This window comes from Culicoides brevitarsis, chromosome 1 (genome assembly GCF_036172545.1).
Source record: "Culicoides brevitarsis isolate CSIRO-B50_1 chromosome 1, AGI_CSIRO_Cbre_v1, whole genome shotgun sequence".
Classification (NCBI taxonomy): domain Eukaryota; kingdom Metazoa; phylum Arthropoda; class Insecta; order Diptera; family Ceratopogonidae; genus Culicoides; species Culicoides brevitarsis.
This window is the reverse complement of record NC_087085.1, coordinates 28,145,253-28,167,298: the sequence shown is the minus strand read 5'-3', so window position 1 is coordinate 28,167,298 and position 22,046 is coordinate 28,145,253. Positions and strand designations below refer to the sequence as shown.

General features: G+C 28.6%; 1 protein-coding gene across 1 annotated transcript in view; it reads right to left on the bottom strand.

Annotated features, from left to right (window-relative positions):
* Positions 1–22,046, bottom strand: part of LOC134837008 (uncharacterized) — a 68,878-nt gene that overhangs the window by 17,392 nt on the left and 29,440 nt on the right. Inside the window, 1 exon segment of the mRNA XM_063852316.1 lies at positions 34–504. Within this exon segment, the coding sequence (XP_063708386.1) occupies positions 34–504 (471 nt within the window).

Here is a 22,046-nt window from a genome sequence, read left to right as displayed (position 1 = left end):
TTATAAAAAAAAAAAATATTTAAAAAATCTCACCTCTGTTAATTCCTCTTCCAGCGCCTTAATTTGCTGCCTGGCACATTCCAATTCCGCCAAAAGTTCCGTAATTTCCTCATTTTCCTCTTGTATCCGTTTATCGCGCTCTTTGGGCCACACAACGGGCGAGTTGGGGCACGTTTGTGGTTGCGGACTCAGCGATTGCGGCGCCGACGACAGGGCCGAATCGAGATCCGACGATACGGAAGTTTCGCGCGTCAAATCCTTGTTATTTGCCATATTTATGTTAATTTTTGTCTCCTTAAAGCTATTGTTAGGTGATTCATGTGGCTGCGCCTCGATGTCTTCTGTTTCATGCAACGAAGCCATTCCACATGTCGTCTGTTGTGATTTCGTGCCGTTTGTTAGACTGTTACTACTACTGAAGGATTCTTCGTCAAAAAGTAGGTGATCGTCGATGATATCGTCATCGTCGCCGTTTATATGCTCAAATTCATTTATTTTTCGCATCTGAAATGGAAAATTGATACAATGTTGTAGTTTTTTTTTCTTTTGCGTAATTTGCGTGGAAGTGAAAAAAAAATAACGGAAATAATTCCGCGAGGTACTTGTTCATATCATTAATTAATAAGCAAATTAATTGTTAAAAAAATAGAAATCCAGAAATATTTCACATGCAAAATTAGCATTTCTTTAGAAGCAAATATTTTTTTTTAATAATTTTTTATGAAATATTTCTTATAAAATATATTTTCAGTGTTAATATGTTCATATATTTTATAATAAAAAATATAATATTATTTTTTATATCAATTATTATTTTAAATAATTATTTTTATAAAATTAATATTCAATTTTAATTTAATTTAATTTTTTTAATATTATTTTTTAAAATTTTTATTAATTATTTAAAAGAAAAATTAAATTTTTTATTATTAAAATAATTATTAAAATAAAATTTTACTTTAATTAATTAAAATTAAATAATTATTTTATAAAATTATTTTATAAAATTATTTTTTTTTAAATTTAAATATATTTTTTTAAAAATATTTATTTTATAAAAAAAAATTATTTCAACACACAAAAAACGATTTCATTCATAAAAATGTCCATTAGTCATTCATACGCATTAATGCAATATGACAACAAGCAAGTAAGAGCACCAGCCCATATTTATTTATGTTTCTTATTAAAAAAAAGAGAAAAAAAAATAAGTAAAGTCAGTCACTTGTAATGTATGTAAATGAACTACTTGTGCCACAAAAGCTCGTGCAAATAAAGCACACAACGAAAGACAACGAATACCTTAAGAATTGTGCCTGAGTAATAATATTTATTTATTTATCTGCTGGCACACAAAAAATATCACATGTATAATATAATAATTGAAAACCTGTCTAATAAGCAACAACAAGTACCGTGTGCAAAGTGAGTGCCCAGAAAATGTCTGGACAGTCAATGCAATTTGTGTCGCCTTTAGGTAATATATGAATGTTTGAATGCAAGCACTTTATATGATTGTTAATATTATTATGGCCATTATTATGTGTTACAGTCGCTTTGAAGTTGTAGATTTTTCCCACACTTCCGAAAAGTTATACTTTATATTATTTTTCAAAAATATACATAATTATGAGTCACTATCGATTTTTGTTATTATTCTGGATTAATCTTAATTAAACTCAGATAAAAATGTTGAGAACTTATTTTTTTTTTTAAATTTATTTTTTTTTTTTAATTTTTGATTAAAATAATTTTTAAAAAATATTTTTTATTAAAATTATTGAATTTTTATAAATTTAATTGAAATAAAATTAAAATTTTTTTTTTAATTAAAATAAATTAATATTTTAACCATATTTTTTAAATTAATTTATGAATAAATATTTTTTTTAAATAATTTATCTACAATTAAATTTAATTATATAATTAATTCATTTAAAAAAATAAACATTTTAAATTTTTATTGATTTAATTTTAAAGAAAATAATTTAAGTATAAATATAATTTTTTTAAACTTTTAAATATTAATTAGTAAATTTAAAAAAAAAATTATTCATAAATAAAAAAATAATTTAATTAAAAAAAAATTTTAAATAAATAAAAAAAAATAATAATTAATAAAATAATTTTATTTTTAAAAAAATATTATTTTTAATTTTTTACAATAATTTTTTTTTCGTATTTAATATCATACACAACAAATAATACATGGTGAAAGGTCATTGTATCTCTTCCATCTAAAAACCGGAAATATTATCAAACATAAACTTCTTACATTTTTTTCGTTCACGAGAATCTTGAATTTGTTTAACATTTCAACAACACACATATTATTAAATATTATTAAAAATGATCATTATCGTAATCCATTGAGTAGCTGTTTTCATCACTCGCGCAATGCCGCACATGTAAACATAAAAGTTTCGCTAACAAGACGTCCACTTACATGCATTATTAGTTATCGTTGGTAATAGCATATAATAATCAATAAAACAAATGAAACACTCCAATCAAGTGACATGTCAATACAATAACATGAAAATTGTAATGCAATGTACAATCTTGTTAAACAGTTAATTTTTCTATCATTTTTTATTATTTTAATCTTTTACTAATATTTTTTATGTGAATATATGTTGAAACAAGTAAGCCTTTCTTTTATATTATTATGCATTATATATGTTATAAATGTATTATAAAAAAAAATATTTTTATACTTTTATGAACATTTGAAAAAAAAACAATGGCTTGACCAAAATATTGATTGAACATTGAAGTGAAATTGAAAGTTGATTTAATCGAACATCGCGACGACTATAATTATAATGATTGTTAGACCTTTCGTATGTATAATTGAGTTAATATCACAAAAAAATATTTGAAATAGCTGAACAACTTAACCAGACAGCAGCTAGACAAGTTTTTAGATAATTATAATTGAAATATCTATTCAGCAGCAATTAATTAAGATTAACTGTAAATTTATATTATTATTAATTTTTTTCAAAAAAAATATTTTATGTAATTGTTGGTAATTCAATTCTTAAATTTTAATAAAAAAAATATCTAATATAATTATTATACAAAGTGGTTGCAATCAAAAATAAAATTATAGTTTACGAAAAATGATTATTAGAAATTCAAAAAAATTAGAAAACAATCGAAAATCATGCATAACGTTAAACCCTACAATATTCTTCACTACAATAATCTCCGTTCCAAGTAACTACTAATAATAATAGTATAGTAAGGTTTCTACCTTTTAAATTATTATTTTGTTGCGGGTCTATTAACCAACATTTCATACATAATGCATTAGATAGAAGACGAAGTAAAAGTATCGTATTGATTTTAAATTAACACACAAAAATTATAAATTTATAACCCATCCCACACACACGTGAATGTCGCCAACTAATGATGATAATTACAGAGACAAGCAAAAACTTGGCAAAAAAAAAAAATAAATATTTTGTCGCTTTTCTATCGCTGCGAAAAATTTCTACAAAATAAATATATAAACATGTCATTACGATGCGAAAATAAAAAAAGAAAAGTTTTGTGTATTTTGTAGTATTTTAAACATATTTTGTACAAAACATGCGTTGACATTTAAAATTAATAATAAAAATAATAATGTATCGTATTGTTCAAATATATTTTGAACATGATTATTTTATTAACATTATTTTAATGTTATGAGAGGGAAGCGATCTGCGGAGGAGATTTAATGATAAAAATAATCATAAAAAGCAAATATTAAATTCGAGACGACAATCGAGAGAGAAAGTATTTGTCAATAAATGAATGACATTATTGTCACATAAAACTTTTCGAGATTTGTAAGATTTTTTTTTTAATATGTAGACGACACATAATAACCTCTACTTAAAATTTTGCTTGGGTGGCCTTTACACCTTTATTGAGTTTCTAGTTGTATGCAGATCATAATTCATATTTAATGACTTTATTTTTATTTTTTACATTACATTAATATTACACATAAATTGTATCATGCTGTCATTTCTCATATGAAAAAAATAAAAATTATCTATTGACATTTATTGAGTTCGTATATTTATTCCGAAAAGTAACATTTACCTTTATTATTATTATTATTTTTATTATATTCAGAAAAAAAATTAACATTATGTATCATTAATTTAAATCATTTTATTTGCTTTTTGCTTTAATAAGGTGCATTGCGTAATAATAAGCTAATATTGGCGTTTAAAAAATTCTCGCTCGCACATTGCGGCGGTTGTAATTGATTTGGCAACAAATGCACCGCGAATTTAATGAAAAATTGTTATAAAATGGTCATTTAATGAGATAAATATGTACAAACATATGACTGACTAATGAAAAATAACAAGTGAATTAAAATACTATTAATATAAAATAAAACGAATGCAATTAATCTTCAAAAAAATAAAGAAACATTTAAACAAATAAAAAAAAATATAATTAAAATGTTGAACGTTCAAACTCATAAAATTTTATGCATAATTTTTTTCTCATTGATTTAAAATGCTTGACAGCCAATTTAGCAAATAAAAAAATACATTTAAAATAGATCTTTTTTGGTGATTAAACCTGTCAAATGGCTCAAATAAAATGTTATATAAGAGGTCAAATAACTTTTCTTTCTTTTTTTCATTTAACGAAGATATTCGCACAGATAGCAGAAAAAAAACAATCAAAAAATAGCGACAACAACGATGGAATATTGATTGAGTAACTGTTTTACTATTATTATTATTATGTATATTTTATAATATTACTAAACTTCTGAAAAAAATGTTTGAATGATTTGCATTTAAAATAAATAAATAGTAACAAGTGTCATATCATGTTGGACAAAAAAAAGTAAAACAAAGCAATTCTTTGTTGCTAAGGCAGGTACAATATTCAAAATTGTTTCACGTGTGAAATATTAAGTAGATATTAGAAGCAAGTACATTTATGTTGAGATTTTATGTTTAGTTAGTCACTTTGAAAAAATCTACTATAAAATGTATTTTTGGCGAGTTTTAATAGTTTTTTAGTTATTCATTAACTTCAACGTAATTTGTGAGATTATTTTCATTAAAAAATTATATCAGCAAAATATCGTAAGCATTTGTTTATTCAGCATCTTCTTCTTAAAATTGTCTTTATGACTTGGAATTGACATTCTTTAAAAATTATTGGATGTAGTTTTTTTGTGGTTGCCAGTTAAATTGACTCAGTCCAGCCAGGCGATATGTTGTTGTGCCCTGGAGCCGAATTTCTTCACGAAAAGCATTCATCAACTCACCCATGGTAAAAAAAAATCATTGTAAGGTGACTTATCTGCCTCGTTTGCGGTTCTATTAAGGTTCGATATGTTCGGGAGGAGGCATCGACTGAAACAAAATGATCAACGAGAGCATTGGCATCTTGGATAGTGATGTCTTGGGGTTGCGTGTTTTAGAAATTTGTTGTTTTTCGCTTGGCATTTTCGGAAAAATTTTCCTTATTAGACTGGAAGACTGATAAATTCTATTGTTCATATTCTTTTTGTTCTAGAAGCATAGTTATTATTTTATAGAATAATCAAAGCATAACAAAAATAACATACGAATATTTTTTAAATTTCCATTTTTAACAAGTAGGTCTGCTAATTTTTTTTTTTCACAGAACATAATTCAATTATTTTTTTTAAATTTATAGATACCGAGATAACTTTATTAAATAAATTTTAAGTACAATCCCATTTTAAGTTATCTGAAACTTTTTTCATAGTTGGTTCAGCCTAAAATTTTGGAGGTAGGTAAGACGATTCATGTTTTGAAATTTTATTATAAACAATGATTTTACACTATTTTAAAAATAACATTAAATGTCAATGCACTTGCTAAACAAAAAATTGCCAATAAAAAATTGTAAGTAATCCATAAAAGGTGTGAAATTTTGCACTATAACTTTTTTAAGCCAATAATTTTTTATCTGAATAAAAATGTTTAATTGTTCACTGCTATTCTCTCAAAAAATTCACTTGAAAAATATAATTTTTAATTGTCACACATTTTCACTGCCAAATTTTTTATGGCCTTAAATTTTGTCATAATTTTTTTAAAGCAACTTGTGTCTTTTTGTCTAGAACATGTCTCGTTTTCGTTGTAACTCGATTAATTTTGACAACATTACGTCTAATTAATGAGAAAAGTGAGAGAAGGAACAAGTTACATTTAACATAACAATGCACATGTATAAGATATTTCACGAGCAAATTTTTATTATTATTATTTCTCAACATTTATTACCGTGACACCTTGTATCGCATATTACAGACGTGACATCGCCTACGTATAAAAATTTATTTTATAATAAGTTACTACATGCAAATTTTTTATTATTATTATTATACATTTTTTAACACAAACCATTTCATTTACGTACATTTTCGTTTTCGATCAGCTTGCAAGTACCACCAAATGGCAACATACTCTTGGCATGCACACGTGAGTATGCTGCATAAGTGAAAGTTTTTTGGATGGAACTTGACCGTTGCTTGGTGTATTTTTTCATACATATATTTTTGTAACAAGTTGAATGTTTCATGCTATTAAATAAATTAAATTAAAGTGAAACATGTACTTGACTTTTGTCTGGTGCTTGTTTTAAGCTATCGACGGGTCTCGGGTCGGTTTCATGTTACCGGCGAGAAAGTCTTTGGCTTCCTCATGTGAATCATCTCTCTCTTTGGAAAATTTATTTCTTCAACATTGACCTCCGCTTCACTCTCGATTTCTATGAAAAATTGCAATAAGTGACCCACGTGACCTAACTTGCGAAGTCAATCAAACAACAACATTATAATAATCAATAAAAAAATTTACAATTCAAATAAATAAAAAAATTGACGACAAATGTTAGGTGATATTAAGGTGAAGGTGATCAATGTTCAATCTATTTGCGGTCTAGTTACTTTTCTTCATTAAAGTAAGACGATAATGAGTCATCATGCACTTGTAAATAATTCATGCATATTTCATAATCGTTCACCATCACCACTACCGCATGTATCCGCATATTTTTGATCACGTCAATGCAAGTATTTAAATAAGGAAAAGTAATTTTTTTTCGTTTGTTTGAATAAAACATTCTTTTCCGCGAAAAAATCATAATAATAACCATTTTTTTCTCCTCGTTATTATTATCTAATTTGGTAAAACTCGAAACATTTTTTTTTGTTTGTTATTTATTTTAAATAAACAATAAAATGATTGTCTTATAAAATTTTTGTACCAAAGTGATTTATGACTGCATTGTTTGATCATTATGGCTAGAATGGTTGGTTTGATTTAAAATGAGAGTGACTGAACGAGTTGTCGAAGACAAATAAAAAAAAATGAGACAAAATCTCTCAATTCATGTCGTTCGAGACTAGACGTCGGAATGTATATCCTTTGATATTTATGGCAACAGGTGGGTTGTTATTGTGCATTATTATTACAAAATTTTTTTTTTTTATTTTATAATATTAAAAAAAAATATTTAATCCAAAATAATGCAAAAATATGTGCCTATTTACAAAAAAAAATATAATAATAATGTATTGATTGATTTTTTTTCTTCAAACAACTTAACAACGTAAATAAATATCATTTTGCAATGTTATATGTATGTTAAATGTATGCGAATTTCTAACGAGCTGAACTTTTTAAAATATTTTCATTATTTGAATAACAATGAATAAATATATATATATTTCACAATTGTCATGAGTTATTTCATTTTTTCCGATCGACGAAAAAAAAAGTAATCTATAACAAACAATTGTAAATAAAATATAGATGAATGAAAGATGAGGAATTCCCGCTGATGATTGAAGTGTATGTGCAAAAAGAAAAATTAACTGTCCATTATTTATTTATTTGGCTTGACTCACGACAAATGTCTATTGTATCGATCGAAAGTTATTCGCGCATAGTTGACTGAACTTCATCAGCTAAGGCAATCAATGAAGTTGTCTCTCTCCTCTGAGATTTCGTCTATCGATTAGCAACCAAAAAATTAACATAAAGAAAGTGAAGTGAATTTTTATTTATTTGGTAATAATCTGATTTTTTTTTCTTCTCCTAAATATATATCATGAATAAATTTAAATTTATTTCATGATCGAATTTCCTGAAGCGAATTCGTTATTCAAAAGTGAATAAAAAGTAAGGTTAAATTTCATTCATTAAATAGTTAAAAAAAAATGTATATTGCAATAATTTAATTGTAATACAAAAAAGATAAGATTAAAATTTATGTCTAATTATCATTAATATATTTTAATAATAATAGTAAAAAAAAGAATCTATTGATCTGAAATTATCTTTTAATACATAATAATAATAGAAACTTCAAGCCTCGTTTAATCTTCATTCTTTTGTAAATGTTTATTGTTGTGAGGTTTATTTTATTACGCATTGCATTTATCTGTATATGTTAAGGTAAAGTAGACGACGCACCGCGAATTTTATTCCATTTCGTTTTTTTTTATTGGATGTAATAATAATAATAATCCACTTTTGATTGTATGAGAAGTGAGGAACTAGAGCGAGAAAATATCTAAAATGATAAAGAGAGTTGCAGATGTTTTATTGAGCGACTCATTTCTTGATTGATTTCTTTTCTATCTATTAATAAATGAAAATTTTCGTTCACCAAAATTGTAACGAGATGTTCATTCATATATGAAAGGTTATTTTTTAAAAAATTTCAAGATAATTTTATTTTTTTTTTAATTTTGTAATTCATTTAAATATTTGAAAAATTGAATTATTTATTAAAATAATTAAATTTTTAATTTAATAATATTAAATTTCATATTAAAAATAAAATTTTAATTAAAAAATATTAAAAAAATAATTTTTAAAAATTAAAAAAATAAGTTTTTATTTTTAGTAAAATTTTAAAAATAATTAATTAGATTTTTTTTTGAATTTTTGAAATTATTTTTAAGAATTGGATTAAAATTTTCCTATTTTTTAAGACATTTTTTTTAAATTTTGTTACATTATAAAAGATTAATTATTATAAAAATATTATTATAAAATATAAATAAGTAAATAAAGAATTAATTTTTTAATTCAAAAAAAATAATTTATTTAATCAATTAAAATATTCCATAAGAATATATATCATATAAAAATCCAGGAAATTTTTATTATTATTTTTTTTTTTGTAAAATATTTTAAATTATTAATTAATTTTAATTAATTATTTTTTATTAATTAAAATTATTTATTAATCTTTCATTATTCAAAAAAATATAATGAATATAAAAAAACATTTTTTCAAATACTTGTTTTGATAACTTTTGCAATAAAAAATATTTTTTTTATAATTTATTTCATTTTGATACAGAAACAAATCATTTCAACTACATTAAATTATTAATAATTATGATATTGCGTGACACTGACACCAGTCGTCGTCGGTCGTTGTCATATGAAAGTTAATGCTTGTCCAAGAAAACCATGTAATAATTTTATAATAACTTAATTTTTATAAAAAGTGAAATAAAAAAATGTAGAAGCGCGTGTCGCTACTTCCACTACATTTAAACCTTAACATAGAAAGAAATGTAAAATGAAAAAATAAAATGTTTTGAAAAAAAAATCAATCAGTTAATAAAATTTATTTAATAATAATGTCACACAGTTTTATAGCCCGAAGTAATGCGATTGACTGTGTGCGATTATCATTAAATTTATTTTTTCGTAACAAACATTATGATTGATGATCATCGCTCATGTTCATTACACGAGTTTGATCTAATTCTAATCCAAATAAAATTATTTCACAGTTACTTGAAATTTGAATCAAAAAAGAAATAAAAAGAGAGAATAGGACCACCATCAAAGCAACAAAATTTTTTAAGATTATTTTTGTGGTTACCATGGTCATCGTTACTTTACATTTTTTTCCATTATAAATTTAAAAGCATAAATTTCGTTCGAATAAAAAATCCTCGGATGCAGCTTTAAATAAATAAGCGGCTCATTAAAGACGAACAAAGCAGGCGATTTCAATGGAAAAACGAAGTGTTTGAAATAATAAAGTCCGTCTGTTAATCGTCTTTATCATGACAATCATCTTATACATTATGGAGGTACTTGTCATTGAACAATTATAAATAAAATAAATAAGCGTTCTCGGCTTGTTTAGATGTTTTTTTTAAGAGAAGAAGAAGAAAAAAAAATGTGTAAAAAGAAAAGAGGTCAAAAAATCGACACCATTCAATCATCGTTAAATGTCAACTAGGTAACCCAGTCATATCTCTTCTTTCTCAATTTCATGTCGAATCATTGAATTTCTTCTCTTACATTCATTTTCTTTTATGTTTTTGTGTAACAAATTGCAACAACATTGAAATAATGATTCTTTTATGATAGATTACGTGTAACAGTTTTCGTAACATCGTTCGCTGAATTGACATCTAATACCTCTTCTTCTTCTTTTCTTTTTTTTTTCTTTTCAATCTTTTTCAATTTTACAAGTTTCGCAGCAGCAGGAGATACATTTTCACGTTAAAATTGGGACAGTTATCGTGTTTCGCCGCTGCAGCGAAGATTAACACGAAAATGTCTAAAAATACGTTTTTTGTGTGTCTGTGGGGCAAATGATGCTAGATGTTACCATACCTGCAAAGAGAAAAAAAAAAGAAAAAAATAATTAGTGGAAGAGTTACTGGCCGATAACGAACAATCTTATTAAGAATAAAATCACAGTTGTGACAACTTGTCTTGCATTCTAATCAAGTGACCATAAAACATGCAGTCAGCGGATGAACAAGAATCGCAGTTGGAACTATTTACCTAGATTTTATACAATTTTACATTCGTTGGTTTGCTATTATTATTACAGATCTGTCACATTTTATTACATTAATATTATTAACATTATCTCGTGTTACAGATAAACATATATACGCGAGATTTGCTGCCCATCAATGGTAGAAGCAATAAAAAAGACGAAGAAGTAGTTCCATACACTTCCAGTTTGTTGATTTGTCGTGGCATGGCAGAGATATGCTTTTACGGCATACATTCATTTCCCATATAAATACATGTAATAATCGTCATAACAATTGACATTCAAACGACACATTTATTCTTCTTTCGCTTCTTCGCCTGCCTCTGCCTGCGTTGCTTGCCTACCTGCTAGCTTGACTTATGAATTAAATTAAGCGAGAAACAAGTTTCCTTGTAAAGTATGAGTGCATATTGATTTTCCTTTTAACATAAATAAATTGAAATGGGTGACTTTTTTCTTCTCGTATTTCTTTCTTGCTTCGAAACTCTTTGTGCTTTTCCGGTTGATGTTGCATATTGGTTTTTGCACTGTGAGAAAATTTCAAGTGTATCCGTGCATATCCGAATCGAATCTATCTTTTGCTCTCTTCGATTTTATATTTGCATTGAAATACTTTTCTTATCTTGATATTGTTTGCTGTGTGTGTGTTGAACGAATGAAAATGATAATAAATAATATTTTAATATTAAGCAGAAAATGACGTTGCTGGCTGCAGTTAGTAGACGCAGCGAATTTTATTATTATTATTGTAAATTTATCAAAAAAAGAAGAAGTTAATATATTATAATAATGATAAAAGAAAGTTTTCTGCTTTTTGCAGAGCCAAAAGTACAGAAGAAAAGTATTTCTGTGTGAATATTTTTGCAAGTGCATTTCAATTAATATGATGTTTATTAAAAGAAAAAAAATTAAAAAAGGCTCGTTGAGCACAAAAATAAACGTTACTTGAGCGCATTTTAAAACGTTATCAAAAAATTATTTATATTGCTCAAGAATAAAAATTATTTAAATATTTGAGGTTTAATTGCTTTTTAACAAATAAAAAAAAAATTATGATAAAACTTTTTGAATACATGTCTGAAGAAAGCGATATATTTAACAAAACTAATTGACGGGCTCTTTTCATGATTTTTGTTCATAAGACAATTATGTTTAAAAATGTTTCATTTATCATCTTCCATTTTTATAATTTTTTGATTTGTCTCTTAGAAGAGTCATTTAGGTAACTTAAATTATTTTCGTGGTGGACTTCGCATTTTCTTAAAAAATGTGCTTCTGGGCCTGGATGTACCTAATGAGATTTGATTTGACCACACTATTTGTATTTCTTGTAATCCTCAATTGGAGATAAAATCTGAATGTTCAATTGATCTTCAGAACGTTAAATTTTGGTTTTGGTTGCAAAACATGCTTTTTTTGATAGAAGACTCCAAATTTGTTTAAAACTTTTGATTCCATATTTATGCCCTTCCGAATATTTAGGGCCTTTGAGACATTTAAGAGATCCTTTCCCAAATAGCAATATAAATTCAAACCCAGTAGATTCAAACGATGAAAAAACTTCTTGTATTGTACTTGGTTTCATTTATTAGAATTATTTTCGAGGCATCAAATGATTCAAATTTAAAATTTTGCTTCGATTTTGCTGAAAGAGAAACGGACAGACATCATACATGGTTATAAAGTACAAAAAATTTCTCACCTTACTACAATAAGTAATTCTAAAACACACAATTTTGGATTTTTCCATTGAATTTTTCACCTTGGCAGTTCCATTTCGTGCATCATTCATATCATTTAAACTCTTGTTATAAAAATATTTGGATTTTTTTTGCCATCTCTCGTTAACAATGTTCCATTCAAACATATTTAATGTGTTTTCTTTTTCTATTATATTCATTTGAAGTGAAAAATTTACACTCAATTATAAGATTTTTACATTCTAGTCATTTATAAATAATTTTAACTTTTTTTTGACAAACATAAAAGATATTAACCGACAATCATCCACCAATAAACTGGGAGAAAGTGACCTCGCAAGTTCGCCAATTTTTTTTTCGCTTTGTCATACTCTGTGACGACGACGAATAATAATAACAACTTTCAGACACGAGATTTGGGTGTTTTTTTTTGTCTGGCGAACAAAAAAAAAGCAAATAAAAAAAGTTAATTACCTCCGTGAAAACTGTCTCAACTGATTGCCGTTGAAAATGTTGCTGTTATAGCAGGCGGGCAAGATCAGACCAAGTGACGACGACGACGACGCGCAAATATTTCGAATTAATTTCACATGCATGATAATGTGCCGTACATGGAACGGCACTAGCTGTCGACTTTTCAATTTAACATAACAGAAGAAGAAAGATGACGATGATGACAGGAAATAAAAACTGCGCGAAACTTGTGGTGAGTTTATAACAAGAACGAGATCAAAACTGAATTAAATTACCTTACTTTTTTGTATGAAAATTTTTTTTCATGTTTTATTGCTGGATGACTGCTTCTACTTCGCGCTGTATAGATACGAACACACTATCACTTTCGATATAAATTAATGTTGGAGATTATTTTTTGATGGGCGTTCTTCTTCATTTCATTTTTTTTTTGTTTTCTTTTTTAAGCACTTTATTGCATGCGATGTTGCAAAATATAGGCTGACAGGTGAATTATTTGCTCTTTCCGAGAATTCCTTTTATGAATCATCAAATTTATCTCTTTTGTCATTTTCGTTTCGGTTTTTAGTGGGAATGCAGCGGGAGATTATATTGGTCTTATATGAAAGTTTTATTCATATCTCTTAAAATGAAATTTAATAGACAATTTGATTTTTAAAAAAAATTAAAAGTGCAAAAAATCAAGTAGAAATTTCGGTACATATAACACTTAAATTTATAGCTTTTTGTTAGAAAAAAAACTTGTTTTTTGCAAAAAAAAAAATACAAATCTAATAATTTTTTTAAATATAATTTTACATAGAAAATCTAAAAAAAAATATTTTCTTAAGAATTTCTTTAAAAAAATTTTTTTAAAGTAAAATTTGAAAAACTAACATTCGAAAATTAATTTTTTGCTTAGTTTTTTTTTTATAAAATTATCAAAAAAAAAAATTGAAAAAAATATCCAATGAATTTTTGTCAAAAAACGTTTAAAAACAAAAAAAAAATAAAAATTAATTACCTTAAAAAATTTTGCCATTGCACAAATTTTAATTTCATTTAAAAAAAAGCCTAATTGACCAAGAAAACTGCTCAAATTACTTCCTATGCTCATTCACCACAACTATCTCCCAAAAGGCAAGGCTGTCAGACGAAACTGTGTCACTCGAACAATCATCGCGTCAACGAAAGGTCACGATCATGGGCACACCGTTAAATGTCATTGTTGCGTGTGAAATTGCATAATTTATAGTGACATCCAAAATCAAGCTTTAAAAGTGGAGCACAGCTATTTTATCTATCTTTCTTCTTTCACGCGAATGTGTGTGCGCGCGATGAATTAATGTCTTGTAAGTAAATTCATAGATAGTGATCAAAAACATTACCGTTAATTACATGGTTAATTACCATCAAATGCTATACAATTATTATAAAAATGTTTTTAAAGAGAGTTTTGTTGTTGATGTTTCTCGTTATGTTGTTGCTTTTTTTTTACCAGCTAGTGCCTTAAAAATGTTTAGACGTTTTTATTGTTGAATATTTAATTAAAGTTGTAAGTAAACGATGACTTTTTACTTTTCTTCTGGCTTGTAGATGAGAATTGAGGCGGAGTTTAATTAAATACGAAATAAATCAGATGGATGCTCTTGATAAAATCTAATCTTTTTTCTCCTTTTCTTCCAGCATCTCGTTCGGCGGTGATCGATCAACGTCCGGTGAAAAGATTACGATTCGCGGTGGATCCATCACAACTGCTTTGAGAACGTCTTCGATGATTTTCTCCAACTCAACATCAACTGCGGCTCGTGATTCCTTGTAAAAAGCTGGTCTTTTTTGGCTTGATGGTCGATGTAGCTTCAATCTTGATGGTTCTCTGAAGAAGGCATCAACGTCATCTCCTTCATAACTCGCGATTGTCACACGAACCAAAGTAAAATCAGTGACACAAAGTACTCGAACGATCATGATGAAGACCATAGAGAAATACGAGATCATCGCGACATACATGTAAACATGAATCAGTACGTAATATTCACTAGGCCACATGACAGAATACCATGAAGGGTTAGTAATCGTGTCATTAGCGAACTCCATGTACTCATAAACGTCCAAAAGTTGAAAGCAGGTGCAATTAGGATATTGCAACGTTAGATAGTAACAAACTTTTTCCAGTCCACGATGAAGATATTGCACGAAAAAGACAGAAAATACCGTCATCATGGAAAAATAAATTGTTGTTGGAAGGACAATGCACCACGGTTGCGGAATTAATCCAGATTTTGAATTTCCGCCACGACCGAATATTAAGAAGACCGTAACACAAATCATTCCTGTGGAAGCTTGAATAAGCGGTGTAACAATTGCATATTGACAATGACTTTGAGAGCCCCATGAAGTAAATTCCACAGAATAAGTTCGAAATTCTTTCTGACTCATTGTCGTTAATTGACAATTTTCCAAAACTTGTGGGATTTTTATCGTGGCGTACAAATAGCAGTTCATCTGGAAGTCATATTGCAACGAAAAAACGCTGTAACTGACGCCGTACGAGGCGAAACTAGCAACCAGCAAGAGACCAATTATGAGCCACTTCCAGACGGGACTAATGTGACGAGCATCGCGCTCTTCTAACGTATGATAGGTGAGAAAAATTCCCATTTCTTTTTTTTTCTTCGATTTTGAAATATTTGACAGGTTTGACAGCACGAACAAAGGTTGCTAGCTGCTCAACTTGTCGATCGATTTGGTGAAAGTCACATGTGATGTGCAAGATAAATTTTTACGTCAAACCCATATTTGGTCTATTTTTGAGCAAGAAAATTTTCCACGTTTATGAGGTAGGTAAGTGCAATTTCAAAAGGTGTTTCATGTTATTTTGAACAAATTCTTATTTTTTTTTTAATTATTTTAAAAATTATAAAAATATCAATAACACTTTGGCCTTTTTAAGACAGTGAGGCTTTCAAAACCAACGTGGCCCGTGTCGAATCCATCCAAAAGCAATTTTTACCTGTGAAATTTGGGCTGGCAAGGATATGTTTTACCACGCTACCAACATCGACTGAAGTTGCTAAAAATTCACACAATCCGTGACAGACAAGAAATTATTTGCTGCAAATTTGTTCATAATGATATCAATGGCAAGATTGATTGTTTATCAATAAAAAGGCAATTCATCCCTTCTAATCAGCTACGTCACCCAAGAGTCTTCCAAGCGCACACACAACGTACTCGCAAAATAGTACCATTCATCTAGCTCGTCGTTGCTTCTGATCTGCACCTTCCGCGAAATGCTCTTAGAGAGAAGTTAAAGAAAGAAATCTCCGTTTTGGAAAATTTTGATAGGATGAAATACGAAACATTTTTGGAAATTTTACTTGCCTAACTCACACTGAGATATGTATGATGAAAGTTAAAATGCATGACTTGCAACAAAAATTAATAACACACAGTTTTCGGTTGATTTTTAATGCATTTTCATCGTTTTCGTAAAAAATTTCTCGTCCAATATATACATCGAAAAGCGCTCACCAAATACCACTTACGAGCTATTTACTGTGTAAAATCACTTGACGATGACATTGGCATGGCAGCAAAAATCTGACTGCATGCAGCGAAAGCATATCAATTGGGCATATCTCTACCGAGCTGCGACTTAGAAACTCTCGCTAACATATCAAATGCATCGAAAATATCGTAAATAATTCGCAAAATCTCCTTTGGCACGTAATATTTTATTTATTTACCATTAACTGTCAATACGGTTGAATGCCAAGACGGGAAAAAAAGTATTTATGTTGTGGATGTTACCGGTTGTTTCGCTATTGATATCTGATTGAAATAATTGATAAAATTCTTGCTTTGTGAAGTCGATGTGGGTTTCAAGTCATTTTCAATGATAGCGAAAAAAAAATTATAATAAGCTTGGAGTCCCTTTAATTGTACCGAGACCAATCAATTTCTGAAAAAAAGTGTGTCAACAAATGAGCTTCAAGTGCTTTTATTGGCAAGAAATTTTGTGGTTAAGGCACGCACGGAACCTGTTCACATGTTACATTGTTGCACTCTAGTTTTATGTAAATTGCTTTTTGTTTCGTGGATTTTTAGAAATGTTTTATTGCTATACCACTCGAGAGAGCAACTATCGACATATATGGCGAACACGGTGAAAATCGTATGCGGAAATGTGTTTCAGTTAGATGTTTGTTTTATTATCTCTCCATATTTTTACATAAGATTTCTACAGTCTGCTCCGCTCAACTGGGAGTCCAATTGTTGTGTGTCTTATTGTAATAATAATTAACAAGCAAATAACAAGTAAAGTGTGGTGTTGATTATTATATTGACCATTTCGGGACATTTCCTTACAAATCATGCGTCGCAAATCCATTTTGGAAATCATGAGTTCATAAAACTTTAAAGTTGCTACGAAAAATCCCAGAAGCAAAAGTTTTTTGGTCGTCACTTGAACACGGAATAATTAGTAGTCACGATTTATTTGATTTTTTTTCTCATTACAAATGTAATGCGGTAAAAAATTGCTAGACATGTATCTTAAAATCAAACAAGATCCATGAAATTATTATTAGTACCTAATGTTGGAGTTTTTACAGCATTTCGGTGAGTATAAGAAATTTATTTTTGTCTGTCTGTTTTATTTATTTGGAGAATTGATTCCAATTAATTCAAACCAAGCATTTTTTCCAATAAAATTTCTCAAGGAAAATTCTTTTAAAAATTAACTTTCGACTTCTAAAAATTTTAAGGAATATTTTAAACATTTTTTAGAATATTTGTTGAGATTTTTTAAATTTTTTCATAATTTAATTTGAAAGTCAATATTAAATGCGCTTTAGAAGATCATTCCAAACTTCTTTCGAAATTTTATGTTACAGATGCAAAGAGCCATAATAATAAAAGGAATATAACGACTGCTGAGAGATTACAATTATGACCGAAGACTACGAAAAATGTTTTACGATTCGAAATGAGGAAGTATAGGTAAACTTTTCTCGCAAGTAACGATAGTAATAAAGACCTTAGAAACGATCTGGGCCCTTAGGCAAGTTACACTAACGCGTAAAAATCGTCTCAATTTCTAAACAAAATTCAACAAGCTGTTGATGAAACTGACGAAGGTTAAGGTTAAATTTCTCCTGTCTTGTTAAAGAAAAGTTTTGTATGTTGCTGAGATCCCCAAATAGCGATCTCCATCTCCTGATAACCCCATTAGAGGTTTACTAACGAACAAGCGATGATCTCTGATTGTTTCTTGTTGTTTACTGACTTTGCTTACCGTTAGTTCAATTAGAGAAAATAAAAAATTGAATATGTTTTGAATTTGGTGTGCCAATCACTTTGCTGCTCACTGAAATGAATTGTTGTTTGTGAAGTGACAGCTTTGTCTCTCAAGTCTCATGGGAAAAGTTGGATATTTTTTAATGACGCACGCACACCCTTTTTCTGCTCATTCACATTTTTTTTTTGCATTGAAACCGCAACTCAATTGGATTAGCAGCAGCAGCAGCTTATTAAGAGGTAAGGAAAAAATGACGACGACAACGACCGGTAAGTGCGCTTGAATTATTTTATGATAATAAATTTTTGCTTGCCATTTATCAATTAAAATATGGTCGACCGTTTTCGATGTCGTGTGCTTGTACCCAACAAGTCGCAGGAAGATAATAATAAAAAGAAAGTGAAAGTTCTTCAATTAAAGGTAAAATAAAATTTTGAAGAAAAAAAAATAAAACAGAAGAAAAGTACTTGTTATGCGAAAAAATTCCCTTTACTTTTATCGTTTTGCGGTCATTTCTCTCCAAGCCATCGAATAGCGTCATCGTCATCATCAACAGAAGCATGTTACGTGATCGAAGACCCAAAACAAGTCTCGCGCTTGTCAACATGAGGTTGAAGTTGGGTCAACATCACTTTTTCTCCTCTTCTTATTTCATCGACAGGAAAGTTTGACAGGCAGTTACTTAATCTCCTTTTTTTTGGCATCATCTTGCAGATTTTTATTGTTTTACATGTAGCTGGAGGCTGCTGAAGAAGATGCGATGAAAGTCATTTATTGTTGTCTACTTCCCACCAAAAAAAAAAGAGTTTGTTATCGAACGTTTACCTGGCACAACACGGCACACTTGTTGTTAACAACGTGAGATGTTAACACTCGAGATCATAATTTGAATCAAATACTCTTCAGGCAGTGAGATGGCTTGAAATGGAATATTCGAGAATGACGAGCCGTTTAAAGTAAGTAAACCAATCAATCGATATGATTTGCAAAAACTATTCTTTAGCGATTTTTTTTGGCAGCAGTTGCTCTAAATTTAAAGCTTCTCATTCAGTTCAAGTCTTGTAACTTGAGTGAGTTACTCGACATGAAGCAAAGAGTTTACTTTAACGCTCTGAAACTTATCGACAAAGCCAAGAATGGTCTGCTCCTGGAATACTTGACAGAAAATTTAATAACGATAGGCGAATCAAAACCTCAAAGAAAAAAAGATTTGAGATTATCAACCTATCTGACGAGTTTGGTACAGAACTCCTTTTTTACAAAGGATTAAGTGAATACAACAAAAGATGAAAAAAAGTTTATTGACCAGCAAAATTTTTTTAGCTATGAGACAACAATTTTTCACAGTACACGATTAGCTACTATTACAAACCATTTCCAATAGGCTTAAAAAGACTTTCTTCGCTCTTTATAAGTTACACAAGCCTTAAAAAGGACGGATTTTCGACAATAATCATCACGCAATCGCATTTCACGCTCAGTTTGGTGGTCGCACAATTCAAAATTTCTCCTAATCAAATAAAAATGAAGCAACGAGTTGAGTGCACTTTACGTTTATAACACCGGAAACCTTTGTTGATTCAATGTTGACCATTTTCATAATCGTCGAAAAATGCTAAAATAGACCACCGACCTGCTCAAATCATAAAAATAAAATAATTTTTATTGCATGCGGGACGTTTATGAGCCAAAATAAATAAGCATAAAACGAAATAGAAAGTCCCATGACTCTGCGTCTTCTTTATTTTATCACCTGTGTCATTTGTTATGTTATTATTGTTTGTGATTTTTTTTCTTTTATTTATTTTTTTCATAAATCTGAATAAGCACACGTATCGCGATTAAAATGCTTCTGTGACGGTGCGTTTGTTTGTAGTGAGAGATATGACTGAGAGTTGTCGTGCGGTGGTGGTGTCAATGATCTTACCGTGAAAAAATGCGTGTGATTGTTTGTTGTTTTTTTACACGTTTCATTTTGTGTAACATCACAGATTGATCGGAGCGACATGCTGGACAAGATTTGATTTATACAAATAAATTGCTTTGTTCACGATTTTTTTATTTTCATTTTCATCGTTGATCGATGACGAGAAATGTGCCTGATTATTGCCGTGCAAAACGTAACTCAACTATGCATGATATTTATCCAATAATGCGTAAAATTGCAATCTTTTTTGTATTTTGCGCTGTTTGCTTTACATTTTTGCTTTTGAGGTCCATGACTTGGAACGAAGTTTTTAATAACTCATATATGGGTGAAATTTAACGTCTTCCTATTGAAAGGAAGTATTTTTTTTTCTTTACTTCGCTTTATGGATGGTAAATTGTTTAATTGCCAATGAATATCCATCACCCATTTTTTTCTTGATTTTTTGTATATTGGTTACGAGGTTGTTCAACAACTCTTTTATGCAAAAAAAAAACCAATCCCATCTCCAATTTATTATTATTGAAGTATTAACAATCGTCGAAGAAAACAATGATATTATTAACGTATTGTAAGTTGTTACAATGTAATGTAACGAACTTCACTTCGCTCTATAGTCCACACCAAAAAATAAAAAACAAACAGAAAATTAATGATTTTTGTTCGTATTTTGCAATACAAATAAAATCGATGAACCTCTTTTTTTTATTTATTCGTATATGCAAATAAATTTGCTTCTTTTTATATTGTTATTAAAAGCTACAATCAATAATTTGCTACTGGAAACATTATGCGATTTTATTTAATAGCATCGAATAAAAGTGAAGTTAAAGAAGAAGAAGAAAAAAAAACAATTTAAATATTTGGCAACATACTAAATAATACTATTAACTATTTAAATGTTTTTCAATTGGTTAACAAGTTTTAAGGCACTCTTTTAGTTGAGTAACAAATTGCAGTTCACACAGCTTAGCTATGCCACTGGCTTGAGTGTTTTTGAGGCACACGAGAAAAAATCATCTCTTGAAGGACTAACACGATTTTTTGCAAGTATTTATTTGTCAATCATTCGTCATCATAATTGAATTTAAATCATATGTTTTTGTTATCGTCATAAAAAACTAATGAAACTCGACGTTTAAATAAGAATGCATTTAGTATCTGAGCGCTTTTTACAATGATGGTTTGCAGAGTTTTACAAAGGGCTTTTTTAAAATTGTTTTCTTTTCTAAACAAACAGTAACATGCTTATCGTTTGAGCGACTCACAAATATATATGGGGCATCTCAGGTGCATATAGCCATATATACCTTATTCCATATAGTACTTTCTTACTGATATAATATAGCGGACCTTTTTGTTTGTCCGTAACTCAACAATTTACATTGTTTATTCGAATTTAAGATGAAAACACTTGGCACTTTGCATTAAAATTTTGAGGAGCCTAGTCGCTATTTTGATTTTAAAATTTGGTTTTAATCTTTCGAACTTCTGTGAGACAATATTTCAGTGTTTGCCTGAAATGCCAAATGTGTTGCTTCTGTGTTGGCCATTGATGATACCATTTTAACGATTGAAAGATATATTTTGAATTTGAGTCACAATGTTGTGAAATCATTGTTTGTGGCAGGATGGGTTGTTCATTAGTGAGCCAAGTTTAGAAATGTTGAGTTCTAACACAGTCATGTTATGTTAAGAATAATGTAGAGTAGATGCTCTCGTGATCAAATTTATAGCAACTTAGTTTTGTACTGTCATTTCCATTGGTCATATATCTCAGAGTGTACTGGTCTTTTGTATCGTTTTTATTAGCCATTCCTTTTCTACCCCT